Here is a 25543-nt window from a genome sequence, read left to right as displayed (position 1 = left end):
AGTGGTGATTTTGGTTTTGTAGCTCTAATCCAACGCTAGGATAGAACTCCTGGAAAATTTAGGTAGTGATTAAGTGTTCGCAGTATTTAGTTCTAGTGCGTCTAACGGTCCAGTGGAAGGCGCTCGTTAAGTGATATTCCAAAAGCCACAGTGCAACTGTTCAGTACAATGAAGTCCAACTATCTCTGCGGCATATCCTGCTGGCATCCAGCCTGGCTGCAGCGTTTTGCCACCCCGAAGTCGTTCATCCTGGTCTACGGCTTTCTCGGAACCGTGCAAGCGATGGCGTACATCTACTTCGTCATCACGCTTACGACGTTGGAGAAACGATTCAAAATTCCGTCCTCGACCACCGGTAAGCAAAATGATTGGGGGTGACCGGGTTGGGTATCTGACACCCATAGCAAAAAAGTCAAGATTAGATTGAACCACTCCACATCGCCACCCGCTATCCACCTACATTATCTCAGTACACGTCGAACATTCGGCACAGGTTGCAATTCGCTATCGACTACACTATCAGGGTGCCCGGCTTTATCTCCGGTGCGTTCGTCAGACGTGTCTGGACCTCGATTGGCGGTACACTTTACCTAATCCCTCAGCCCTAGACTCCTGTTCAAGGGCTTCGCAGAGTGTCTAGAGGGTTGTTTGCATTTGCAACTGATCGGGAATCACTATTCAAATGTTTCTGATGCTTTATGGCATCACCGGTTACTTACAGTACTAACCTATCATAAACTAAAAGGTTACCTACCACAATATTTTGGATGATCTGTCATTTTACTTCACGAATAACTTTGGGCACGCTTAAGGTGTTCCAGGCAAAAGTCAACAACCCGACGATAGCAGGGGATCTCCAACCAAATGATAAAAGCTATGGTGTATCAGACAAACGTCCAGCTAGCCTCCGGAATCGGTATGCAAACACCACACAGTAGGCTAAGGCTCAACAACCCCCTGGTAAAGGTTTGTGTGCCCTTTGTGCTCGCTCCGTTCAACAAATATGCACCATGCGATTAATTAAATGCCCTTATCGATTTGTAAACAGCTGATTGCGACTGATTGATAAAAAAAAGTACTTCCGTATGTCAATGCTAGTAAACCAAATTGAATGTTTTCCGTGTCGTTCAGCAGCTGTAAATAAAACATGTTGTTTAATGGATGCTAAGATTGTCAATAAAACTAATGTTTGTGTGGTTATTTTTATAAAATTAAGGGTAAGGAGATATATGAAGGAGTTCAAAACGATACTGAAGACCTGTGTTTGTTCTACAATTCATATTATATTTTAGACCTTCATTTTTTTTGTTTTTTGTCTCTTTTTTCTTATGTCAGCATTTCTAATCAAAAGGATTCAAAGGCTTTAGCGCCACTTGATTGATTGATCGATTAATTGTTTGATTGCCTTCAATGCTAGGCAGCAAATTGTTGTACATGATTTTCTAATCGATTGATAGAGCCACTCGTTTCCTTACCTTTAAATGAGTGTTTTCATGTGCCATTGAGCAAATGTTTACTTTTGTTGCAATTTATAATTAAAAATATACATTTTTCCACCATGTTGGCTCCAATTTAAGCACTTGTAAATTGAGATTTGAATATGCTTAACCGTGATTTGTTGTTGACCGAATTAAAATTTGCAGTTATATTTGGATGCTACGGTCAATGTGTGGAGTTGCATCTAAGCTAATTAAGTTACAACCATCATCTGTTTTGACTACTATTTTTTGATCATATGATCTCTAACAGCATATAACTCCGACTATCTTGAATGAGCTAAATGCTTCAGGACAAGATGATATTACGTTTAATTGAAAAGCTTCATAGATTACTTGAACATTCGCATCCATTTGTTGGCTGATGGTAATGATTCTGACGACACGCTTAATTAAGTCTACTCTAAAATACAAACAATGTGAATCTCAATTTAAAAAACAAAATTATCAATATGGTCCATATGTTTTATTAGTGACATTAATTCTTCAAAACGAAGGCAAAACAACAACATTTAACTCTTCGTACTTTTTCTTGTATTGCCTTGACAATATTAATTTGTTTATAGTAATCCGTTTTTTTTTTTAATCTGAACAGTTTCAATTTGTTATTGGACAAAAACTATACCTAGTGATCTTCTTGTTACATTTACGATACAGTTGTTAAGTTATCGGGCTTCGTTTCGTTAAAATTCGTTTTTTTTAACACTTGTACAGGCTCAGAGTAATAATACAACTACACTCATTGCCAATCAAAGTAGTAGTAAACCCATTCTATAATCGGTGCAGATTTAGTGATTCCTGTTCAGCAGATCTTCAGATACTTCAGATAGTTTTTAATAGAAAATACAACCATGAAACTTTTAATCGACCTCCCGTATCATCATTCGGGAATAGGACATAGCACGAGAGTCGGATTTGAATTCGAACCATGTCATTGCTTTATCGCGATTTGTAGGAGGATTTCCGTAGGGTCCGTTCAGATTAGAAAAGCTGCATGCGCTGTACCACCAAGCGCCATGCTGATCCACTGCACAATTATTCGACTGCCACCTATCATTGTCCCTATCCTTCGTAGTGAAGCTATACCCCACTTTGTGTATGAAATCATCTCCTGCCGTTCCGTCATAGTTTCCAACATCTTTAATTTGAAATTCCTCACTTTCATTACCGATCGCAAAATGATCGTAGTGCGTGTATCCATAGTTTCCATGGTAGTCCTTCACCTCGACCATTAGTTCGTGTCTTCGGGCTGAGGTAAGCTTGTGCACGTACTTAAGCCCCAACCAAAATTCATCATCAGGATCTCCGAAGCCGTCACGATACTCCGTCCAGTTGCGGAAAAAGTCTACTTGTCCATCAAATCTATACTGAAACACGATCCATCCACCATCGTACGCAGTCTGCTCGCAATACACTGATAATGGTTTCTGATTATGCTCGAGTAGGATCTCATATTTGCCCGAAACTTTTGTCGGCACTTCCTTGCATGATTTGTAGATTACGCCTTGGTTAGTTTGGTTGTTCTCCGACGGAAACAACTTTTTCTCCAGTTCGTCCAACTTATCCTGCGTATCGGTCGCTGTTGTTTTCACATCTCGCAGAATATCTTCCAAGATGCCCAGTCTGGCCTCGAATTTGCTAAGTTTTTTCTGCATGGTTGCTTCTCTCACTTGTATAGCTTGTTTTTCCTCCTGCAACAAATTGTAACTTGCTTAATACTATTCTGCATTTTTTGAGTTGGCTAACACCTTAATAAAATAAAAATACTAATCACCTTCATCGAATGCTCTATATTATCCAGTTTTTGCTGCAAAACCTTTAACTTATCCAGAATTAATTCTTTTTCATCACCACCACTAGCCGCAGCGGGCTGAGCTGACCAAAACAGAACATTGTAAAACAGTAACACAAAAACTATGCTTATCGCCATTTTTCAGCGAGGGAACAACTGCTCTAGCCGCTTTACTCTTCCGAGTTTAACACAACACTAACGCGAGTGATCGGATGTTGAGTTTTGTGGCGCTGATGATAACGAATACAGTTGGTTTTGTTTTTGGTAGAGTAATGTTATCGCTAAACTCTGATCCAAAATAGCCTAACCGCGTCTTTCTCTGAAATGGACTTTCGGGGCAATTCAGATCTACTAATGGCAGATTCTTTCTAGAAGTGATAACCGCGAACTTGGCTAGAAATTGGTTGTAGCAGATGAATTTGGAAACAGGCAAAACGAATAAGTTTGTATGTAAGGGACTTACTGATTCTTTTGTTTGATATTTAGATGTTTTTATATGAAAAACCATTACATATTAATTGAAACTTACTCAACCTCAACCAAATATTCGTTTCTAACTAACTTAAAATAAAACTTTCAGAAAATTTTACTGTAATAATTCAATTGTAAGTTTTTCTCACGACTAAAGGGTGAAATCTCTGTTTTATGTTTTTTCTCCAACTATGTAATCTACATCGTTGGAAACAATGATGCTGTGATTGAAGCTAAACGTTTTTGATTGTTGCATGTAAAAATGTGTACAAATAGAAACATAATAATATTTATGTAACACGCACAATAAACGACATTTTATGAAAAAAAGATACGTCGTTTTTTTTATAAAGATCGGGATCTCTATGGATTTATTCTTTCCATTTTTATAGGTTTCCTGATGAAGACAACAAAATGATTGTAAGAGAATATGAAACAAGACATTTAAATTTGAAGAGCAAACGGTCACTGAATTCGGTCACTCTCACAGTGGAACGGCAAATAAAACACTATTTTTTTTAGTCCCCCCTCCCTTGTGGAATTCGATAAATTGAGTTTTCACTGCTATTACCTACTCACGTTGCAGTTTCAACATAAAAATTTTTAAATAACGAAAAAAAATGTGTGAAACATTTAGTCAATTTGTTGGTGTTAGTATAAAAAATACATCTCTTGTTCAGCCGGCGTTCATTTCACACTTAATGGTATTCAGTTTTTGTTACAAAAAGTCTAACTTATACAAAATAGCGCGATAACACGTTTGTCTCCATACTTCAACGAAGGAAAAAAAGGAAATATCTCCACAAGTTAATTCTTCCGTGTTGAAACATTACCGACACTGAAGATCGGATGCTTCGATTCTCCACCCAGGACTGAGAGTTATTGCATTAATAATAAAATCCTGGACATTAAACCTCGAATTATTACATCACTGAAATTTATCTTATTCGAAGTAAGAGAAACTCATTTTTCTTCTTTGAGGAATAATTATAGCTCTACAAATTTTACATCAGAGACATTTTCGTATTTTTTTCATGAAAAGCAGCGACATTTCTTTCTTTTTCAAAATTTCTTAAAACATAGTGAAAAGGTGTATTCATTTTGTCTCATTCATTCAATGTTCTAAGAATGCAGACGAATACAATGTATCTATTTTTCTATGGTGAATATTTTTGTTGCCCGTTTTAAGTCTATTCTAAGCATTGAAAGGATGTTTGGTCTATTTCGCTTAAGAAAATATAATTGAACAACAGTGTTTTTTCTTATATCCTCTTTTGCATGATTTTATAATATTTTTTATTAAATTGTTATGTATATTATAAGTTAAAACCTGCTTAAACTTACACGTTGTGTGGCCGACGGAAAGCTCCTCCCTGGCGTTTTCACGTTGTCTGGTTTTTAGTCACCAAAAAAATTGATGAAAAAATTCAATCAATTTCTTCTCCCGATGTACAGGAATCATCCTCAGTGGTAATGAAATATCGCAGATACTTCTCTCGTTGATCCTATCGTACGTGGGAGGCCATCGAAATCGTCCCCGTTGGATTGCATGGGGTGTCGTCTTTTGTGCACTGTCCTGCTTTATCCTCGCCATGCCGCACTTCATCTACGGTGCTGGCGATGAGGCGCTGCGGCTCACGAAGGAGTACATCCGCGAGCAAGAAGAGGACGAGGCGCGCATCCGGACGAACCAGACCGCGGTAAAGAGTGCCAACCGGCTGTGCCTGGACACGTCTTCGCCAAAGGAATGCCTCGAAACGATCTCGGTCATCCCGCTCATTCTGATCTTCATGTCGCAGTTTGTGCTCGGCATCGGTAACACGCTGTACTACTCGCTCGGGCAGACGTATCTGGACGATAATACGAAGAAAACCAACACGCCACTCATGCTGGCGTACGCTTCCTCGCTGCGGACCTTCGGACCGGTGGTAGGGTTCGCACTCGGTAAGTAACCCATCACAGACAAGCAGTTTTGCCCTTTCAACTAATCCCTGTGTTCTGTGTAGGATACTTTGCGCTGAAGATCTACATCGATCCAACGAAGACGCCCATCATCGACAGTTCTGATCCGCGGTGGTTGGGCGCCTGGTGGTTAGGTTGGATATTGCTCGGTGTGGCGATGCTCTTTTTCGCCATTCTCATCGGGATGTTCCCGAAGGAGATACCGAAGAAATCCCCGCCGAACGCAAAGCGGCCCAACTCCAACATGCCTGTGATACTGATGCACGATGCGGAAGCCTTTGGCAAGGAGAAGCAAAGTCTCAGTAAACCCCGGCAAGTGCGCCCTGCTCCGCCAGAGCCCGTGTCCGACTATGTCGAGAGTATCGTGGAATTCCCCAAGCTAAATGGTAAGCTGTTTTGGGGAAATTCGTTCCCTTCTTTTTCTATACCGCTTAATTGGCTGAGCCTTAGCTCACTGTACATTAACGGAGTATCTGTAGTAAGTACTGCAATAAGCCATACGAAATTCCACATAGCCATCTTTCTGCCTGGAGAACATCTAAATGTATGTTTCTAAATAGTCAACTTTCCGGATTCAAATTACTTCAATTCCAAGCAAGTATATCTTGATTTTTTTCGTTAACAAGATTATTTAAAAATATGTCAATTTACTGACCTCACTTCAAGAGGATTTCTAACTTTAGTTAGTGAGAAGATCTTTTGCAGTACATTTGAAGTGCTAAAGTGGTCTTCTATCGGTATATTCGGTGTAGCTTCGTTCACATTACATGGTGTATGTTGTTGTAAAACTTCTTTTTCTTCTTGTTTAATTTATTTATTTACTTAAAATGATCCTATTGTAATGAAGGAATTACTTGACGATACCTAACGAAATGTTTTCTCCTCGTTGTGTAGACTTCCCAATGGCACTGATGCGCTTGATCAAGAACAAGCTGCTCATGTTCAACATTTTGTCCGGGATTTTCTACATTCTCGGCTCGAGCGGCTACATCACCTTCCTTAGCAAGTACATCGAGGTGCAGTTCCACAAATCCACGGCCAACGCCACCGTCATCACCGGGCCAATAACCCTGTTCGGCATGGTGGCCGGTTTCCTAATCTCCGGTATCGTCATCTCGAAGAAGAAGCCGTCCCCTCGGAAGCTACTCTTTTGGAACGTGATCGTCGGGGTGGGCTATATGGCCGGGCAGATCTCTTACCTCTTTCTGACCTGTCCCGATGGTACGATGCCGCTGGTGAAGGGTCGGCTGAACCTGACGACGGAGTGCAACAGCCGTTGCCATTGCGATGGTGTCGCGTACAGCCCGATCTGTCAGGAGGACACGGGTATCACATTCTTCTCCGCTTGTCACGCCGGATGCGAGAACTGGAACACCAGCATGAAGTACTACGATCAATGCTCGTGTCAAAATGAAAACTACTCGCCCATTACGAAGCTGCCCTGGGAGCGGACGACGAATCCTTTCTACACAACGCACGCCGGTGTAACAGACGAGAACTTCTCAACAACCGCAGCCTATCGAGAGACGTCAACCGTTACGATCAGCGCCGCAGGTCTAACGACCGCCTTTGTCATGGACCATCCCCTAACTACTCCAGAATCAGCCGACACAATAAAGCTTCTGGCGGGAAACGAAACCACAGTCAACTACACGCTTACCCATGGGGATCAACACGATTCGCGGTACATCGAAGCGGGCTCTGGTGAACGACCATCAGAAGCGGATACAGATGAGAATCCTATGGGGGAAAAGGAAGATGCTTCGCCGTCCACTGACAATACCATTACGGTGACAGACGCCACAACGATCGCTGAAGCGGCTCGTCGAAGAAAGCGAGCTACCGAAACGATCGACACAGAGCCGACAACAACGACGAGCCCACCGGATAGCGTCCTGTATGCGGCTAAGCTCGTTCCAGGAGCATGCCTGAAGGGATGTGCTCTCGGTTTCTACCTTTTTTCGATCATTTCCAGCATCATCAACTGCCTCGGTGCCTCCGGTAGAATCGGCAATCTTTTGGTGAACTATCGGTAAGTAAACACCGGTAATATGCTGTACAGCAGTATACTAACAAAAACTTGATCTTCTTCTAGGTGCGTTTCGAAGCAAGATAAATCCTTCACGCAAGGACTCATCCTTATGATGATTAGTCTGTTCGCCCTCATCCCTGGCCCAATCATTTACGGTCGCATCATCGACAGTACGTGTCTGGTGTGGACGGAGGAATGTGGGAAGCGTGGAAACTGTCAACTATACGATCAAAAGATGTTCCGATATTATATCAACATTACGGCGCTCTGTAAGTTCGAAATCATTAATTTGCAATTTCATTAAAGTAAACATTTGTTATTGAACTTCAAAATAATGTTGTTCGAAGAAGTACCTGTGGGTTGTGCACATTTCTTCAAGCTCTTAGGTGAAGTGTGGATATCTTTTTAATAATATTTGTTTTCTTATTAATTATAATTTATTTGTTGGCTCATTTATCGACATTTGAAGTGCTGCTCTTCAAATGCTTATCCTACTGATTGAAAATACACCATCTGATGAGGTTTATGAAGTATACAGTAGTAGCAGTGTTGTGATAGGACCTGACCCGATGGATAAGCTTTGGGCCACTCACTGATAACTCGCCGTTATCAGCTGATGTGGGTTCCTGCTATCCATCGGGGTCAATGCGCAGCGTCCGTCGACCAGTGGACTTCGGCTGGGGATCGGTAGAGGATCGGGCACGGACGAGCCGCGCGTGGCGTCTGTTTTATGTACCGTTAAGTTTTAGGCCAAGGACCTCTGTTTTTAAAGTGTACGTGATCGTCATAGTAAATATAGTTCTAATGGTTAATTATGTAATTTATGTGTACTGATTGAAAAGACCAGAGCTACACGAAAGAACATAAAAGTGGCGACGAGTGAAAAAAAAAAAAACGCTTTTTGTGAACGTGTGCATTAAAGACACAAGACTTTTGGTACGAGCGTGCACAGTGAAGACAAAATTCCGCGTCCACGGGCAAAAAGGCGAAGGATGAGCGTTAACGGAAGCGGTGCATCCGAGTTTCCAGTGGAAGGGGACGAGCGTCGATCATCCGCGATCCGCTCTGGTGGTTTTGTTCCTGGGCAACATCATTTGCAGCCCGCCAACGAAAACCAAGCGCCATGGCCACAGGCTCCATTGCAAAGCGCATCCGCGCAGCCCGCCAACGAAAGCCAAGCGCCATGGACTCAGCCTCCATTGCAAAGTGCATCCGCGCAGCCATTGCAGAATAATTTTGCCGCGTCATCCGGAGCGCCTGGGCAGAATTTTGATTTTGCGATGCTGGCCCAAATGATGCAGATGATGCAGCAGCAAATGCAGCAACAGCAGCAGCAGATGCAGCAGCAGATGCAGCAACAGCAGCAGCAGATGCAACAACAGCATCAGTTATTCGCCCAATTGCTGCAGCAGCCGAAATCCGCATCACAGCCTTCCCAGCCGACAAATAGTGTTCCCAGCAATCCCGAGGTGATTATGGATGCTTTATCGAGTAGCATCACGGAGTTTCGTTACGAGGCGGAATCGGACGTAACTTTCGGTGCATGGTTTGCACGATACGAGGATCTGTTTGCGCAGGATGCCTCTCGCCTCGACGATGCAGCTAAAGTGCGTTTGCTGATACGCAAGCTGGGACCCGCCGAGTACGCGCGGTACACTAGTTTTATCTTGCCGAGTGTCCCTCGTGACTTGTCGTTCGTCGATACTACGAAAAGGTTAACAGCTCTTTTCGGGAAAGCAGAGTCGCTCGTTAGTAAGCGATACACTTGTTTGCAGCTTACAAAGTCGCGGAACGAGGATTTAGTTTCATTTGTCTGCAGAGTGAACCGCTCCTGCGTGAATTTTCAACTTGCCGCAATGAGCGAAGAGCAATTTAAATGTTTAATGCTCGTTTGCGGATTGAAAGACGAAGCCGACGCTGAAGTGCGAACGAGGCTTCTGTCTCGAATCGAGGAGCGAAACGACGTGACATTGGAGCAGCTTTCCGCGGAATGTCAACGGATCGCGAGTCTTAAAGTCGACAGCGCGATGATTGCAGCAAAATCTAATGATCGCGTCCTGGCACTAAGGGCCAGAGGACCGCGATACCAGTCGCCTGGTCAAGATCAAGGAGGAAAATGGCGGCAAGAACGTGGCGTGTATCGAGAAACTCGCGACAAGCCGGCTGGGCCTTGTTGGTTGTGTGGAGGTACCCATTGGGCAAGAAACTGTTCTTATGCCCAACATAAGTGCCGTGACTGTAACAAAACGGGCCATAGAGAGGGTTTTTGCAACCAACAAAACGGTAGGCGCCAGCGGCGAAAATCCAAGAAATGGAACAGGCGCACTCCGGTTGAGACACGTTTTGTAACGATCAACGTCTGCAAGGTGACGCAAACAAGAAAATTCGTCGACCTTCTGATCGGCAACAAGAAGGTGCGCATGCAGCTCGACACCGGTTCGGACATCACGGTGGTCGGACGGAGTGCATGGGACCAGTTGGGTAGGCCAACATTGAAGCCGGTAGGAGTATGCGCGAGGACGGCGTCTGGCTCGCAGCTGCAGCTGGATGGGGAATTTACGGCAAGGGTAACGATTGGCGACAGGACAAAGGTCGTCGTTATTCGCGTCATACAAGCAGACTTGCAGCTTCTGGGAGCAGATGCGATCGAGCAGTTCCAGCTCGGGTCGGTGCCAATGGACCACTTTTGTAACGCGATAAGCACAGAAGCGCTAAAATGGGAAAGCAAGTTCCCTAAAATGTTCAGTGGAAGTGGATTGTGCACTAAGGCAAATATTCAGCTGCGGCTGAAGGATAATCACCGTTCAGTATTTTGTCCCAAACGTCCGGTTGCATACGCGATGCAAGCTATTGTGGAAAAAGAGCTAGACCGCCTGCAAGACTTGGGTGTTATCACCAGAACGGACTATTCGGATTGGGCAGCCCCAATCGTGGTAGTGAGGAAACAGAACGGCAGTATAAGAATATGTGGAGATTATTCAACTGGCCTGAACTCAGCTCTCCAGTCCCATGAGTATCCACTACCACTTCCAGAGGATATTTTTGCAACACTTGCTCAGTGCCAGTTTTTCAGCAAAATTGACCTTTCGGACGCGTTCCTGCAGGTGGAAATAAATGAGCAGTATCGTCCGTTACTTACGATAAATACGCATCGCGGACTATACCATTACAACCGCCTGCCACCCGGGATAAAGATTGCACCAGCGGCATTCCAGCAGCTGATGGATGCAATGCTCGCCGGATTGAATCGTACATCCGGGTACATGGACGACGTAGTCGTGGGAGGAAGAACAGAGCGTGAGCACGATGAGAACCTGCTAAACCTTTTCCGGCGCATCGAAGATTACGGATTTACCATCCGCGCGGAAAAGTGTGCATTCAAAATGACTCAAATTGAGTATTTGGGGTTCATCGTTGATAGCCAGGGTCTCAGACCGAATCCCGAAAAGATAGCAGTAATTCACGAGTTGCCGGCGCCAAGGAATGTGAGTGAAGTACGATCCTTTTTAGGAGCCGTGAATTATTACGGGAAGTTCGTTCCAAAGATGAGAGACCTTCGGTACCCTCTGGATGTGCTGCTGAAAAACGAGTCACAATTTGAATGGACACGCGAGTGCGAAGATGCCTTTCGGAAATTTAAAGAGATACTGGCCTCCGACCTGCTCCTGACGCATTACGACCCCAACGCGGAAATAGTGGTTTCTGCGGATGCTTCGTCGGTTGGTCTAGGCGCAACGATCAGCCATAGATTTGCTGATGGATCGATGAAGGTGGTGCAGCATGCTTCACGAGCCCTAACGAAGGCAGAAGCAGGGTACAGTCAGATCGATCGTGAAGGTCTAGCGATCATTTTTGCCGTTAAGAAATTCCATAAAATGCTGTACGGACGCCATTTCCGGTTGCAGACGGATCATCGACCACTGTTGCGCATTTTCGGCTCCAACAAGGGTATACCTGTTTACACAGCCAACAGGTTACAGCGTTTTGCTCTGCAGCTTCAACTGTACGATTTTAGCATCGAATATGTTAAAACGGATCAATTTGGCAACGCGGACGTGCTCTCAAGGCTAATAAGGGAGCACGCAAAACCAGATCCAGAGTACATCATTGCAAGCGCTGAGTTGGAAGAGGACGTGAGTTCCGTTGTAATAAACTGTATTAACCTATTTCCGCTTCATTTTAGAGATGTCGCGAAGGCAACGGAATCCGACCCGGTACTGCGGCAAGTAACAAAATACATTATGGAAGGTTGGCCGCGAGACAAATCATACGGCGAAGATTTGGCTCGCTTTTTCCACAGAAGCGAGGCCTTATCCACGTTCCGGGGAAGTATTTTGTTCGGGGAGAGGGTGGTCATCCCAAGAAAGCTACAGCGGCGTTGCTTGGAGCAGCTGCACGAAGGACATCCAGGGATCCAAAGGATGAAGGCGGTGGCTCGCAGTTATGTGTACTGGCCAAGCATCGATAGAGACATTGCCGAGTACGTGAAAACATGCCACGCCTGTGCAGTAGCATCGAAGTCCTCCCCACGTGAGAAACCCGTTTCCTGGCCAGCTACCAAGAAGCCCTGGGAGCGCATCCACATCGATTATGCCGGTCCAGTTGACGGTGATTACTTTTTGGTAATGGTTGATGCGCATACAAAGTGGCCAGAGGTAGTAAGGACATGTAGCACTACGACAAAGGCTACTATTGCGATGATGCGGGGCATCTTCGCAAGATTTGGCTATCCCGAAACGTTGGTCAGCGATAATGGGCCCCAGTTCGTATCGTCCGAGTTTGAGGATTACTGTTGTAGAAACGGCATAGACCACGTGAAAACCGCGCCGTTTCATCCTCAATCGAATGGGCAAGCTGAGCGTTTCGTGGACACGCTAAAAAGAAAAATGCAAAAGATCCACGAAGGTGGAGCCACACGAGAGGAATCACTCGATATTTTCCTTGCATCTTATCGGATGACTCCCAACCCGGTTGTAAGAAATGGCCAAACTCCGGCGGAGGCTATGCTGGGGCGAAAGGTTCGGACCGCCCTAGAACTATTGAAACCTCCCTCCGCAGAAAAGGAAGCACCGCCAGTGGGCGATAAACGGTTCGGTAGCGGTGACGCCGTTTATACCAAGATGTATGCTAGAAACTCTTGGCGGTGGGTTCCAGCACGGATTGTACGAGAACTAGGTACGGTGATGTTCGAGGTGGAGACCGAGGATCGCAAGGTGCATCGACGTCACCTGAATCAGCTTAGAGAGCGCGGTGCTGCCACGCCAATTAATGCACCTAGTAATACCGTAGAGCCGAACCGATTGCCGTTGGATTTGCTCATCGATCCAGCGCCGCAGGAAACAAGGCCGATTTCTCCTGCAGGGCAGCAAATCATCGCATCGGATACGGTTGCATCTCCACGTCCAGTCCCTTTCGTGACTAGCAGACGACGGCAGCCGATACAAGAGCCACGCCGGTCTTCTAGGCCTAGAAGACCCCCACGTAGGCTCGACGAGTATCGTCTGAATTAAAAGGGGGAGATGTTGTGATAGGACCTGACCCGATGGATAAGCTTTGGGCCACTCACTGATAACTCGCCGTTATCAGCTGATGTGGGTTCCTGCTATCCATCGGGGTCAATGCGCAGCGTCCGTCGACCAGTGGACTTCGGCTGGGGATCGGTAGAGGATCGGGCACGGACGAGCCGCGCGTGGCGTCTGTTTTATGTACCGTTAAGTTTTAGGCCAAGGACCTCTGTTTTTAAAGTGTACGTGATCGTCATAGTAAATATAGTTCTAATGGTTAATTATGTAATTTATGTGTACTGATTGAAAAGACCAGAGCTACACGAAAGAACATAAAAAGCAGAATACAAGTTTATGATATTTTCCCAGCTACTGAATACTTTTCATCATTTTAAATGTGGTAATTTGTTTTTTCCACACATTCAGTGTGTTTGTCCATATTAATAAAAGAGGTATTTCCATTCAAACAAAAGGGTACCAAATGCAATTATAATTCACCCTGAATTGTAATAATCAAAGGGTCGAACAAGTAAGGTCTCTTTAATTGTCCCTTGTTGGTTAGAATATTTAAAATGGGTATGGATTTTTTTAAATTTTAAACCAAACCTGCTATATATTACGTTTGTAAATTTATATAATCAAAACTATGTTTAGATAAAGCAAATAATAATGTTACCTTTCAGTTTTTTATACAAACAAATTCAAACTAGATACTTGTATATGAAGTAGTTTCATTTTTATTGAAGCAATTAAATTGATTTTTTAAGATACCTTCAACCACTTTAAAACATTGAAGAACAGCACTGTATATGTTTTTCCTACATTTATGATCATACTTAATTTTTCATTACATTAAGGGCAACTTTGATTAACGTAAATTTGTTTCATAAAACTTCGCTGTGAGTTCTTATCTTCTCCTACGGCGTTTCCATATCACTTTTTATTGAAATCCATCATACATCTACAGCTTCAACTTGACACCCTCGACACTAATTACTCTGCTTTCCCTGTCTTGAACACGCAGGTCTCACATCCGTCGGGGTATTTTTCGACGGACTCGTTTGGTGGTACGGCAAGACGTTGGATTTGTACGGAGAGCGGGAGATGGCTGAGCAACAGCAAAGGCAGCAACAGTCGCAGAGCCACAAAATTAACCCGGAATCGATCAGCAATCAAGCGTTCAAACAGGACACTCGATAGATAGGAGCGTGACCTGCATCAGTGAGCTATGTACATTATGTATTACCTTCTGTGTTTGTTTGTGTCTTGTTAATTTTTTTTTAATTTTCAAATAAGAGATAAGGCGCACAATGCGTGGGGTGGTGCATTTTCTTGTTTATTTACGTCTCCCCCACCCAGGTGGTGGGAGAGGGAGGGTTGGGACCTCATCCTAGGAGGAGAATGACCCGGTAAGAATTCGGTAGAAATAAAGCAACGATGTTATTCCATCCATGAAAGCCCGGAAAGTTGAGCAATCAAAGGTTAATGTGAAATTCAACGAACCAATAACACAAGGCGATGATTCATTGACATCATCTGATACAGCCAATTGAAACAACAACCTCTAATTGATAACAGCACCTCTAAACATAAATTAAGAAGAAATTACCGAAGGTTGAATGTTTTTTGCCGTTCAATCCCAACTTTCGAACTGCCTCGAAAGAACAAAACAATTATAGGGTTTTTACCATCCGGAAATTGTCGTTATGGTTACATTAAAGGTAAGCTGGGTGATTTTTTTTACATGAAACATGCTCTTAACACCTTGTTGACGGGAGACGAAGATCTTCGTCTGTTTTTGACTCAACGTTGAGGACGGAAAGACGGACATGTACGTTGCACGCATACCATTGCACAGTCGAGCATTCGGGTTTTTGGTTCGTTTCGTCGTATCCGTTTCGATCGGTCGTTCGTTACCGGGGACCCCGGTGACAGCAGCTAGTTTTGGGAAAAAAACGCCCGTCAACAAAGTGTTAAAATAAATAAATAAATCTTTGCAATACATATTTAGTTATTTGTGTATTTAAAAAAGTTTATTTATTACCAAAACTTTTTCTAATAATACATAACATTACTCTGTTCGCCTGCTTTTTGATTTCCTTTAGAATGACACGAACTGAAGTGAGGAAAACAAACATCTCAATGGGTAATTCTGAATTAATAAGTCCTAGCTGTACGAACCACTTGGCATGGAGTGTAAAAAAATACGATAAAATCAAATGAAGAATATTTAAAACAAAAAAACAATTGTTTGTGAGAATAAAGCGCAGAATCCTTTAATGCTGAAAATGAGACTCCAAAAAACATCGCCACGACTTTGTTGGTCAACAAATAATCGTCGGCGAGTGAAAATTGTTCGAAAATGAACATATCAAGACCGCTGACAATTGTTTACTCAAATGACTTTGAATTCGCTTAAACAAGTTCACATTTAAAATTTAAAAAAAAAATGTCTCTGGTAATCTGTTGTGATTTCTTTGCTTTTCACTGGTTGTACCACAAACGTTATTTTGTGATGTTTTTAGCTTTTAAACTACGATTGGCGTAGTTCGACTACGCCCTCCGGTATTATGATTTCATCTTCAACATTATGAACTAATAAAATATCTTCCACTAAAACGAACGATAAAAAATTAAACCATTTCTGGCAAAGAGAAAACAAACTTGACATTCGCTGACCGCCTTTTGTTCGCGGTTCATGCGCGTTCTTTTCCCCGACTAGAGTATAGGTGGTCACTCTTGGCTCGTTACTTCGCAATAGATGGCGCAAAACTTCTATTGCGCCAACATCCGGCACATTGGTTTTGAATACATTCCTTCGTAAGTCTTATACGAACGATCTTCCCGCGTACTGATGTGGCTGTGGAGGTGGGCGATTTACTTTATTCTTTCGATACTCGGACGCCCGAGCGGTGGGCGGAATGCCCAGTTTTTTCGCTTTGGACAGTGATCGCCAAATCTACGCAAAGGATAATAAACAATGAACCCGTCCATTAATGCACCTTACTGCCATTGGCAGGTTTTTTTCAACTTACCTTAATTTCATAGTCATCGCTGGTGGTTACAAGCATCTCATTATCACGTGGGTTGAAGGCAACGCTATTGACCACATTGTCGTGCTGGTACTTCGCCAGACAAACACCGTAATATCGATCCCAGATGAATGCGTGCATGTCTTCCGCACCGCTGTGAAAAATAGACGGGAAACAATTTGCATTAAGTGACGCCACTCGCCCCGTTCATCGCAACGGATCCTTTGACCTACCTAGCAACGTAGTTATCACAGACGTCCAGGAAGATAAAGAAACATTCCGTATTCGGAGTGTACGCCTTGTGGGCACGCAGCATCTTGCCCACCTTTTTCAGCGTCATCAGATCGATCACGTGTATGTCGATCTCCTGCGCGATCGCCGGAGGTTGCAGTGGATTGCGAATGACGCAGTTCTTCGGCCACGGTCGACTGTTGACGTATAGATAGCGATGGTCCGGGCTTAGCCCCATTCCGATGATGTGGCCGTGCAGATCAATCAGCTTGTCCACCTTGTCAAACCGGCCGGCCACCTCATCGTAGTTGTTCCAGTTCGGTTCTCTCGGTGGCGATTCGTTCTGTAAGATATACTGCAGGCGAATTTCTTCCGGTGACATCTCGCCCATAATTACCTGCAACTCGCGCTGCCGATCGCGCAGAGCGATGCGCTCCTGCAACGACGGACCCGGGTCGAGGCGGCGCGGAAAGTTGACACTTGTAATGCGCTTGAACCCAATCTGGTGCGGTGTGTACGTTTTCGAGCCGGTCGAGAAGATCAAATACTTTGGGCAAAGGTTCTCCAGATCGTCGTCGCCCTCGGACAGCTCCTCGTCGTCGCAGTCGTCATCGTCGTCTCCCAGGCAATCATCCGACGATTCGTAGTACGAGTCGTCGTACTCTTGCCGGAACTCCTCCACATACTGTATCGGGCCGGCGTAGTCTCCATGGTCGGGAGGTTGTTGACGCGAACTGGCAGCGTTTGCGGGTGCATTGCGTAAATCTACCAAAATCACCAGGCAAAGAAACGGTCATTTTTCTTCGCCCAACCAATAACACCTCGCAGTTACGCGCTACTTACGCTCATCAGCCGCCTCTGCCGCTGGTTCTTCGTCGGAGTCCACATCTTGATTCATCTGGTAGTGTGACAGTGGATTACCGGCTCGACGATCGTTTTCGCTAGAGTCCTCGTCCGTCGGTTTTTGCCCACTGCTCGAGCTCTCACCGACCTCATTCTCCTTTTTAGCTCCGCTATCATCGTTCAGCCAGGGGCAGTTCGCTATCATGATCGCCCGTATCGAACTGGCGTTCCGATTGTAGAATTTGTACATTTGTTTTCGTACGGGGGTGTGCTCGGAGTCCACCTCTTGATTGGCCTTGTTCAGCCAAAGTATTGACGTGCTGACCAGATGCGCCAGCCAGCTCATGTCGCCCGAAAGCAGATGCTGATCGCTAAACCATGTGCCGAAAATATCGTACGGTCTGTTCGTCACACGGCATTTCAAAGTGAATCCATCTGTAAAAGTATAACCATAATAATTAAATGAGATTACACTAACATTTTTAAATATTTCGACGTATTATATATGTTCCCATGAAGCCAAAAATATGTCGATAAAGGAATGCGGCAATAATTGTAGTGTAGTTGAAATTCATTCAAACCAATGCATTGATTTCGTTGGCAATTGAATTGAGTCATCTCTTAGTCTCATCAAGGCAGTCACAAAGTCTTGCAAAAGAACTAAGAAGATGACTGTCAAACAGTATTGTTAACAAGTCCTGAGACTGGTTTCACACAAACTTGCATGTTTCCCACAGCATCCATAAAGCGTCTGTCTTGAGTCCATGCGAATGTGATAAGACAAACCGAATTTGCCAAACGAGCGGGGTAAACCCAAAAACCGGTTTTGCCTACAATCTTTCACTGATTGAGGAATATTGGTTTCCAAGACGGTTGTGTAAAATTTGTGAAGCAAACGAAGTGTTATTGGAAGTGCTTTTACAAAAACAAAACATAAATTTAACTATTTTGGGATATAATTCCGTGTATGACTGATCTAAAATGTGTACCTATTACCGGTTTTTAATCCTTTCTACATTACCATTTAATATAATTCGGACAAAAGCTTACAATCATAAGAAATTATCGAAAATCCGTTGTACAAAACCAGTAAATGAGCCAAATCCAGAAATCAATCAAACCAACGTAAACTCCTATCGGCAGATAGATGTATGAGAGAGTTATCAGAATTAATTAAGTGCATGTAAAGGGGTCGTAAACCGCATCCGTAACGAGTCAATTTTCTTTTCAAAACCCATCGTTCAGACCCACCAAACTTTCTTATCAAAAACTTACTTTGGACAGTAAACACCGCAATCTCGCCGGAAGTGCTGTGCGGAGAGCCGAAGTGAACCCCGGACACCAGTAGCAGCGTGTCGCTTTGATTGAACTGCGAAAATTGTGTGTACTTCCAGCTCAGTTTTCGCATATCATACGAGTCGCGTATCGTCGACGGATACGCCGAGTTCCAAAGCTGTAATGTAGCAGCACGATTTTAGAGGTTTTATTTTTAAAACAAAAAAAATGGATCGCATATGTACGGGCACTTACAATCACAAATCCATCCTTCGAGCAAGTGGCAAACATTTTACCATTGTGCGAGAAGCTAACGTGAAGTACTTGATGTGAATGACTCGTTAGAATGTCTGTCAGGACCATCGGAACGTTGCTCGTCAAGCGGCGGTACTCTGCGCGCCAGGATTCTGCACCTTTTTATGTGTAAGGGAGAGAAAATGGATTAGTTAAAGCAAGCCAGTAATCAACCTATCGCGCTTTCTCACACCACATTTTGTTGATGCTTGATGTAAACACGCAAAAACCTAGCGCATCGGTTGACGATCGTGCATTATGTCACCGCAAGATGCGATCGATCCGAGGAGGCGCTACTTTTGCGCTCGATTATCGAATTGGCAACGGTTTGATTGCATCGGCACATGAGCGCATATTGCGCGTCATGCGCGTTATTCTTACCTCGTTTCAACGGGATCGACGGGTCGACATTGAATTCGGCCTGAAAATATTTCTTCCAGATGTAGTCATCCATCGACAGCTTGTGCCAGCGTTTGCAACATTGACTGGCATTCAGCAAATCGCGCGGTTGTAGTCGCAAAAATATTGTGTTGAACAGTGGCTCCGGCAGAAATACCCACGGACTGTTATCCAGGTACACGCCACCGTCGTCCTGTTCGCTAGGGGTGCTGGACGTGCTACTTGCATCAGCCATTGGTACATCGTCCATTTCCGCCATGGAAAATCTCGTTTCCACCGTTGTTCAAGCGTTTTTTTTTTCTATTTCTTCGCCGTACTCAACACAATACCACCTCCCACAGCACGGCAGTACTTCCGCCGAATCTGCCGACTGCGAAGTTGCACCGTAAACTTTCACTATCTACGGTTGGTTCTCCGTCTCCGTCTTGTGCTGCCGTTCGTTGGCAAACTACGGAGATGTTTTACTCCCGCTACGCAGTAAAAAAAAACACACGCACGCACAACCGTACTCACAGCCCCTAGGAAAACGTAAAACACCGACAACGGTCACGAATTATTCCGTTTAAATTAGGGTGTTACTATAATTATTTAGATAATTGACGCGACGGAAAAACCTTGGACTGAGTTTTAGCACCCGACAGCTGACCCAAAGCGGATCGACCAATTGCTCACCATCAAGTGCGATGTCGATCCGTCGGGTAGCAAATAAAAATAAATATTAGTGTTGGCAGAATCGGGATTCGGAAGATCCTAAGATTCGATCCCTAGACGGATTCCAAAGATTCGAATCCCATTTGACTCGGGGTCCACACTACAGCGCGACGTCCCGTCACGAAACGCGCCGTCGCCTGACAGGTGGCCGAACTCCATGCAAAAAAAGGGTCGCAAAAATCGCGCTAGACATTGCATAGTGTAGATACAGCGAAAAACGCGCTAGCTCTTGTCAAATGTCAATTCGAAACGTAAACAAACCGACAGCTGGACAAAACGTAAACAAACCGAAACACAAACGCGAACAAAACGAGCAGTTCCAGTTCGGTAGTGCATCAGAGCGGATGTTAGCAGTGCACAAGTTTCCTGAAAGGGTTAGCGGAAAAGTAAGGTTACGGCACGACCGCGTGGTCACCCCGAGCTGGAGCTCAGGTAAGAAAAATCCTAGCTGCCGCACATCTCGTTCTGTTTGAGTCAATCAAGCGGACCACGAGTTCTTGTGTCCTGACAACGGAAGGAATTATCCCTCCCGTGGCCGGCGGGTGGACATATGGCTATTATTAGCCGGTCCTAAAGGACGAGTCCCTTCATAGGAGTTCGGACAGAGTCGGTACGCCTCTGATTACGAGTAAGGGAACAAACGTTCGACTTAGCGTAGGAGGATATACCCCGACTCGCATAGCGAAAGAAGAAGAAGAAGAAGAACAAAACGAGCAGTATTCTCCACAAAACATCGGATTTTTCGTTGTACTACTTATTTCTAGCCTTGACAAATGTAATTCAGTTATGAAACCCCGTTTTAATTGATATTTTTACCAAAGTTTTTTCGGGTGCCGAAACGTAACCAAACTGCTAAGAACAAAACAGTAGCGCGATTCGCGCGACATCGCACAAGGTTTTTTACTCGGGGTCCACACTACAGCGCCGCGAACTCCATACAAAAAAACCTAGCGCGATTTGTGCGACATCGTGATAGTTTTTTTTTTTTCATATGGAGTTCAGCACCTGTCAGGCGACGTCGCGCTGCAGTGTGGACCCCGGGTTATATGGAGTTCAGCTCCTGTCAGGCGACGTCACGCTGTAGTGTGGACTCCGAGTTAGGTAGCGCTCTGTGACCAGCCCAACAAACCAAACAAACACGACAATGTTTGAAGGGAGCTCTGCCAATTGTCGTGAAGAGCTGTCACTCATCCCAGCCGCAAGGTAGCAGAATAAACAATGTATATACAGTTCCACCGTGGGATACAGCCCTGCACGACAAAATCAAACTGTTTTGTTCTGTGTCGTGTTTGTCTGACATATTCTATGCAGGTTGACAGAGCACCTCCATATGATTACATGGGTTTGTTCGTGTGTTTTTTGTCGTTTTTGTCGGGTTTGTCTTGTTCGATAGCTGACAGAGCGCTGCCTTAAGTTATCTTCTTCTTCGAAGCAGCTAGCGACACAAAACTGCACAGGGGACTTCTCCAACCTTTGTTCTTTGCGAATATACAAAAAAAGAAACAAAAAAACTCCAATTGCGGAAATAATGAGACACGAATGAAAAAAGTCTTGTTTTATGCTCTCAGCTCGATCGCCATCTACGATGTTATGCGAATAACGACAAAAACGAAAAACTGATACATAAATACATATCTCACGCTTTCCAGACTGCACCGTCGCGTAACGCGACGTCGCCTGACAGGCGCTGAACTCCATGCAAAAAAAATCTAGCGTGATTCGCGCGACATCGCGCAAGGTTTTTTTTATATGGAGTTCAGCTCCTGTCAGGTGACGTCGCGCTGTAGTGTGGACCCCGAGTCTCATTTAACATACATTAATTTTTTAGTTTTTAGTACGTTTACGGAAAAACTTTTATTTTGAAAATTTATTATTCCATTTAATTTATTTTATACTTTTACGTATTACTGAACAGCGAAAACAAGATTTATTCTTTTATATGAAAATTTTCATTAAGTTAGTTGAGTTGGAGTGTTATAATTCATTATCAAGCTTAAGGAAGGAGTATAAATTCACTGCCTGTTACTGCAGGATCTGGCACAACTCGTTTTGCTTTGCTGTGAACAGGATCGCGATGTCCGAGTACCAATTATCAAGGAGTAAGAGTAGGACTGCATTCTGTTTTAACGTTTGCTATGAACACTGAAGAAGTGCTCTCGTTTTACAGCACTGCTGCGAGAGAACACAATTTTTATGTAAATTATTCATTGAATTAAACACATCATATGAAAAATCGGCATTAGATGAGCATGTATTATACGACTGATTGGGATTCGGATTCGAAGATCAGGATCTCAGAATGGATTTGAATCGAAAGATTCGAATCCCTGTAGAGATTCAGTTTCACCACCACTAGATCCGACGGGTGCAAATATAAAAATAAATACGCAACTGACAGCAGCGTTGCCTGGTACCAACATATTTACATTTGACCAAGTGGAGCTATACAAGCTTCAAACATCTTGATCATTATTTGAAATAATGGTTGAATGGTTGCACACATAAATTCAATAAGTATATTTGTACAATAAAGATTCCTATATTCTACATGTCTTGACATGTTCAATTAGGTTAAAGGGATTGAGAAATTGGTTTGATGAGGACTTCGACGAAGACCAAAATCAATAACTTCGAGACAAACAGTGCCAAAATATCAATAGTAAAGACCAGATTATAAAATGTTATTTTGCAACTACGGGTTAACCCACCTCTTTTATTTGAATGTTACATAGCATTACCTATAGTTATTAGATTTTTTGTTTTCAATGTAATAAAATCATCATGTCTGACTATGATAAAAGTTTTAATTTATTTAAATTAGAGATGTATGTACAGATTTGGTTCTAAATACATTTTTGTTCATCTACACCGTTCGCTCCGTGCCGCAATGCGTTGTCCATTTTTTGTCGTTTCTTGAGCAATGACCAAAAACAAAGTAAAGCGTCTCGCACATCGTTTACAAAATTAATTTTCCGATTTGCAACACTGTGGGGTAGGATCACCCGTCGGCATTGGTCCATTGACACCATCGGAATTATCGTTCTCACCCTCATCGCCGTCCCCATGGGCTGTTGATGGTTTTTTCTGGTTTTTCTTTTTTAACTCAACATGCCCAAAGCAGTTTTCGCATTCATCTTCACTTTCGGATGAACTCTCGCCGAATGCCCGTGGCTTAACGTAGATGCAGCAGCACTTTGATTTCTTCTTGTTCATATGCTCGTTATCGACTGTACCATTTGTCCACTGGACCTTCTTGTCGTTACGCGGTTTCTGCAGCCGTAATCGTAATACTGGTGGTTCCTGCAATTGCATTTTAAAACAAAATTATTCCTTAACGGATAGTGATTACTATTTCTTCGGAAAAACATATTTAAAGCGCAGATTATGAAACAAAGATACGCAGTACAAATAATAAATGCTTTATTGTATAATATTCTCTTTCCTCAAGCGATTTATCTTCTCCTCCTCGTACCCAAGCAGATCGCGAAGCACATCATTTGTGTGCTGCCCCAACTGCGGAGGAGGAGAAGTTACTTCATTCCGTGCCTCGCTGTACACAACCGGCGGACCGACAAGTTTCACCTCTCCGGCCGTCGAATGGGGAAGCGTTTTAACCAATCCTATCGCTTTGATATGGCTATCTTGAAACACTTCTCGCATGCTATTGATTGGACCAACGGGGAAAGATGCTTCCTTGAAAACCTCCATCCACTCCGATGAGGTTTTACGCTTCAGAATCGCGGAAAGAATCGTGATTAATTCATTTCGATGGTCTACCCGTGTCCGGTTGTTAACAAAACGGACATCCTGGGCCAACTCTTCTACTCCCAACAACTGACAAAGAGAAACGAACTGAGCATCACTTCCACAACCAAGTGTGATGTAGCCCGTCTGGGTTTCGAACGCTTCATACGGTACTATGCTTTCGTGGGCCGTTCCCCAGCGTTTCGCTTCCTTGTTGGCGTTTAAATAATTGCTCGCGACATTGATAAGACAAGCGACCTGTGTCGAGAAGAGGTTCACGTCGATTTTCTGCCCACGGCCGGTGCGATAACGCTGCAAAAGGGCTGCAAGGATTGCACCATGTGCGTAGAGTCCGGTTGCAATGTCCGTGATCGCAATCCCCACCTTCGCCGGCGGTCCATCCTCGCTGCCAGTGATATGAAGAAGTCCTCCCATGGATGCAGCAATGACATCGTACCCAGGCTTACTACGGTACGGCCCTTCCGAACCGAACCCCGTAATGGAGCAGTACACCAGGGACGGAGCAATGGTTTTCAGTGTCTCGTAGCCCAATCCTAATCCGTCCAACTTCCCAGGCACGTAGTTCTCCACCAACACATCACACTTTTGCGCCAGCTCGTAGATCACCTCCCGGCCAGTCTTCAAGTTCACGCAAACACTTTTCTTGTTGCGATTGGCCGCCATAAAGTAAACCGAGTCGGTCGAGTTGGGCATGAAGGGGGGACCCCACTTGCGCGATTCGTCTCCTGCGTATGGGCGTTCGATCTTGTAAACTTCTGCGCCAAGATCACCGAGCACCATGGTGCAGTACGGTCCGGCGACGATGCGTGTAAGATCAAGGATCTTCACCCCTTCCAGTGGGAATTCTCGTGCGTTTGTTGACAATTTTCGGCAGTTCGACCTGAGGTTGCCACCATGTCTGGCGTAGAAATTGCGCACAATTCTATTGCTCAACGAATTCGGCAGCACAAATCGCACAGACATTTTCAGCAAAACTGTGCAACGATGGATGAAATATGCAAATCACGCCTAGCTTTGGTAACAATATAATCGCACGCGGAAGGAGAAAATATGATCACCTCACTGTGGCCGTGTGGAACTAATGCAAATTATCATTGTTTACCCACACACCCCGATAAAAGAGCCGTATATGTGTTACTTGCCTGTCGCGGGCTGGTGCTAGGACCGGGGACTACCTCATCTTGCGGGATAGTTTCCGTGATAGTGCGGCTGAGGGTAGGTGTTTCCGCAGACATCATGGCTCGTCGGGACAAGCAAAACCTAGCGAAAGCTTGCTCGTTCAAATTGACCAACAAAAACCGCAGTTTTTACCACAAAATACAGGCTATTTTGGAAGATTAATTAATCGAAATTTACATCACAAAAAACGCAGTTGTCAAACACATTGTCAGTTGTGACAATAGACTCAAGGTACGTATATTTATAGCATCTAATTTTTTTATGTATGACATTCAATCTATTTTCCTTAAGCATAGTATCGTTTTTGGTTAAAAGATAATATGGTGTTAATCTACAGTTTTGAATATTATATTATACCATTTTTCCAATTCTTCAATGTAAAATATACAACATTCAAATCATGTGCAGAATTCCACTATTGGCTATAAACTCACGATTCGGTTGCTAGAATTTCTTTTATAGCGGCATAGATAGTGGTGGAACTAACAGCTCCGTGAAAGGATCTAATCATTTAACTCCAATTTTCAACGGAGCAAATCCTTTCACTATCTCCAGTC

At 44.0% G+C, this 25543-nt stretch overlaps 3 protein-coding genes across 3 annotated transcripts; 1 reads left to right on the top strand and 2 right to left on the bottom strand.

Moving 5' to 3' along the window:
* The first annotated feature begins 168 nt into the window (after positions 1-168).
* LOC131293536 (solute carrier organic anion transporter family member 74D) lies at positions 169-14457 on the top strand. Its single transcript, XM_058321612.1, has 7 exons — positions 169-355; positions 5215-5703; positions 5766-6107; positions 6616-7275; positions 7321-7753; positions 7817-8022; positions 14282-14457. Exons 1-7 carry the CDS (start codon positions 169-171, stop codon positions 14455-14457), a joined length of 2493 nt encoding a protein of 830 aa, XP_058177595.1.
* Positions 14458-15376: 919 nt separating this feature from the next.
* On the bottom strand, positions 15377-19796 carry LOC131281176 (F-box/WD repeat-containing protein 5). Its single transcript, XM_058310439.1, has 8 exons — positions 19314-19796; positions 18894-19051; positions 18639-18816; positions 17360-17798; positions 16918-17254; positions 16523-16863; positions 16293-16443; positions 15377-16216 (listed from the first exon to the last, which is right to left on the bottom strand). The coding sequence occupies exons 1-8, from the start codon at positions 19588-19590 to the stop codon at positions 16085-16087; spliced, it is 2013 nt and encodes a 670-aa protein (XP_058166422.1). The 5' UTR covers positions 19591-19796; the 3' UTR covers positions 15377-16084.
* Positions 19797-22983: 3187 nt separating this feature from the next.
* Positions 22984-25123, bottom strand: LOC131282606 (E3 ubiquitin-protein ligase PPP1R11-like). Its single transcript, XM_058312111.1, has 2 exons — positions 24950-25123; positions 22984-23342 (listed from the first exon to the last, which is right to left on the bottom strand). Exons 1-2 carry the CDS (start codon positions 25043-25045, stop codon positions 23007-23009), a joined length of 432 nt encoding a protein of 143 aa, XP_058168094.1. The 5' UTR covers positions 25046-25123; the 3' UTR covers positions 22984-23006.
* Positions 25124-25543: the final 420 nt, after the last annotated feature.

The sequence above is a fragment of the Anopheles ziemanni genome, chromosome 2 (assembly GCF_943734765.1).
Source record: "Anopheles ziemanni chromosome 2, idAnoZiCoDA_A2_x.2, whole genome shotgun sequence".
In the NCBI taxonomy this organism is placed as follows: Eukaryota; Metazoa; Arthropoda; class Insecta; order Diptera; family Culicidae; genus Anopheles; species Anopheles ziemanni.
This window is presented reverse-complemented; position numbering and strand designations above follow the sequence as displayed.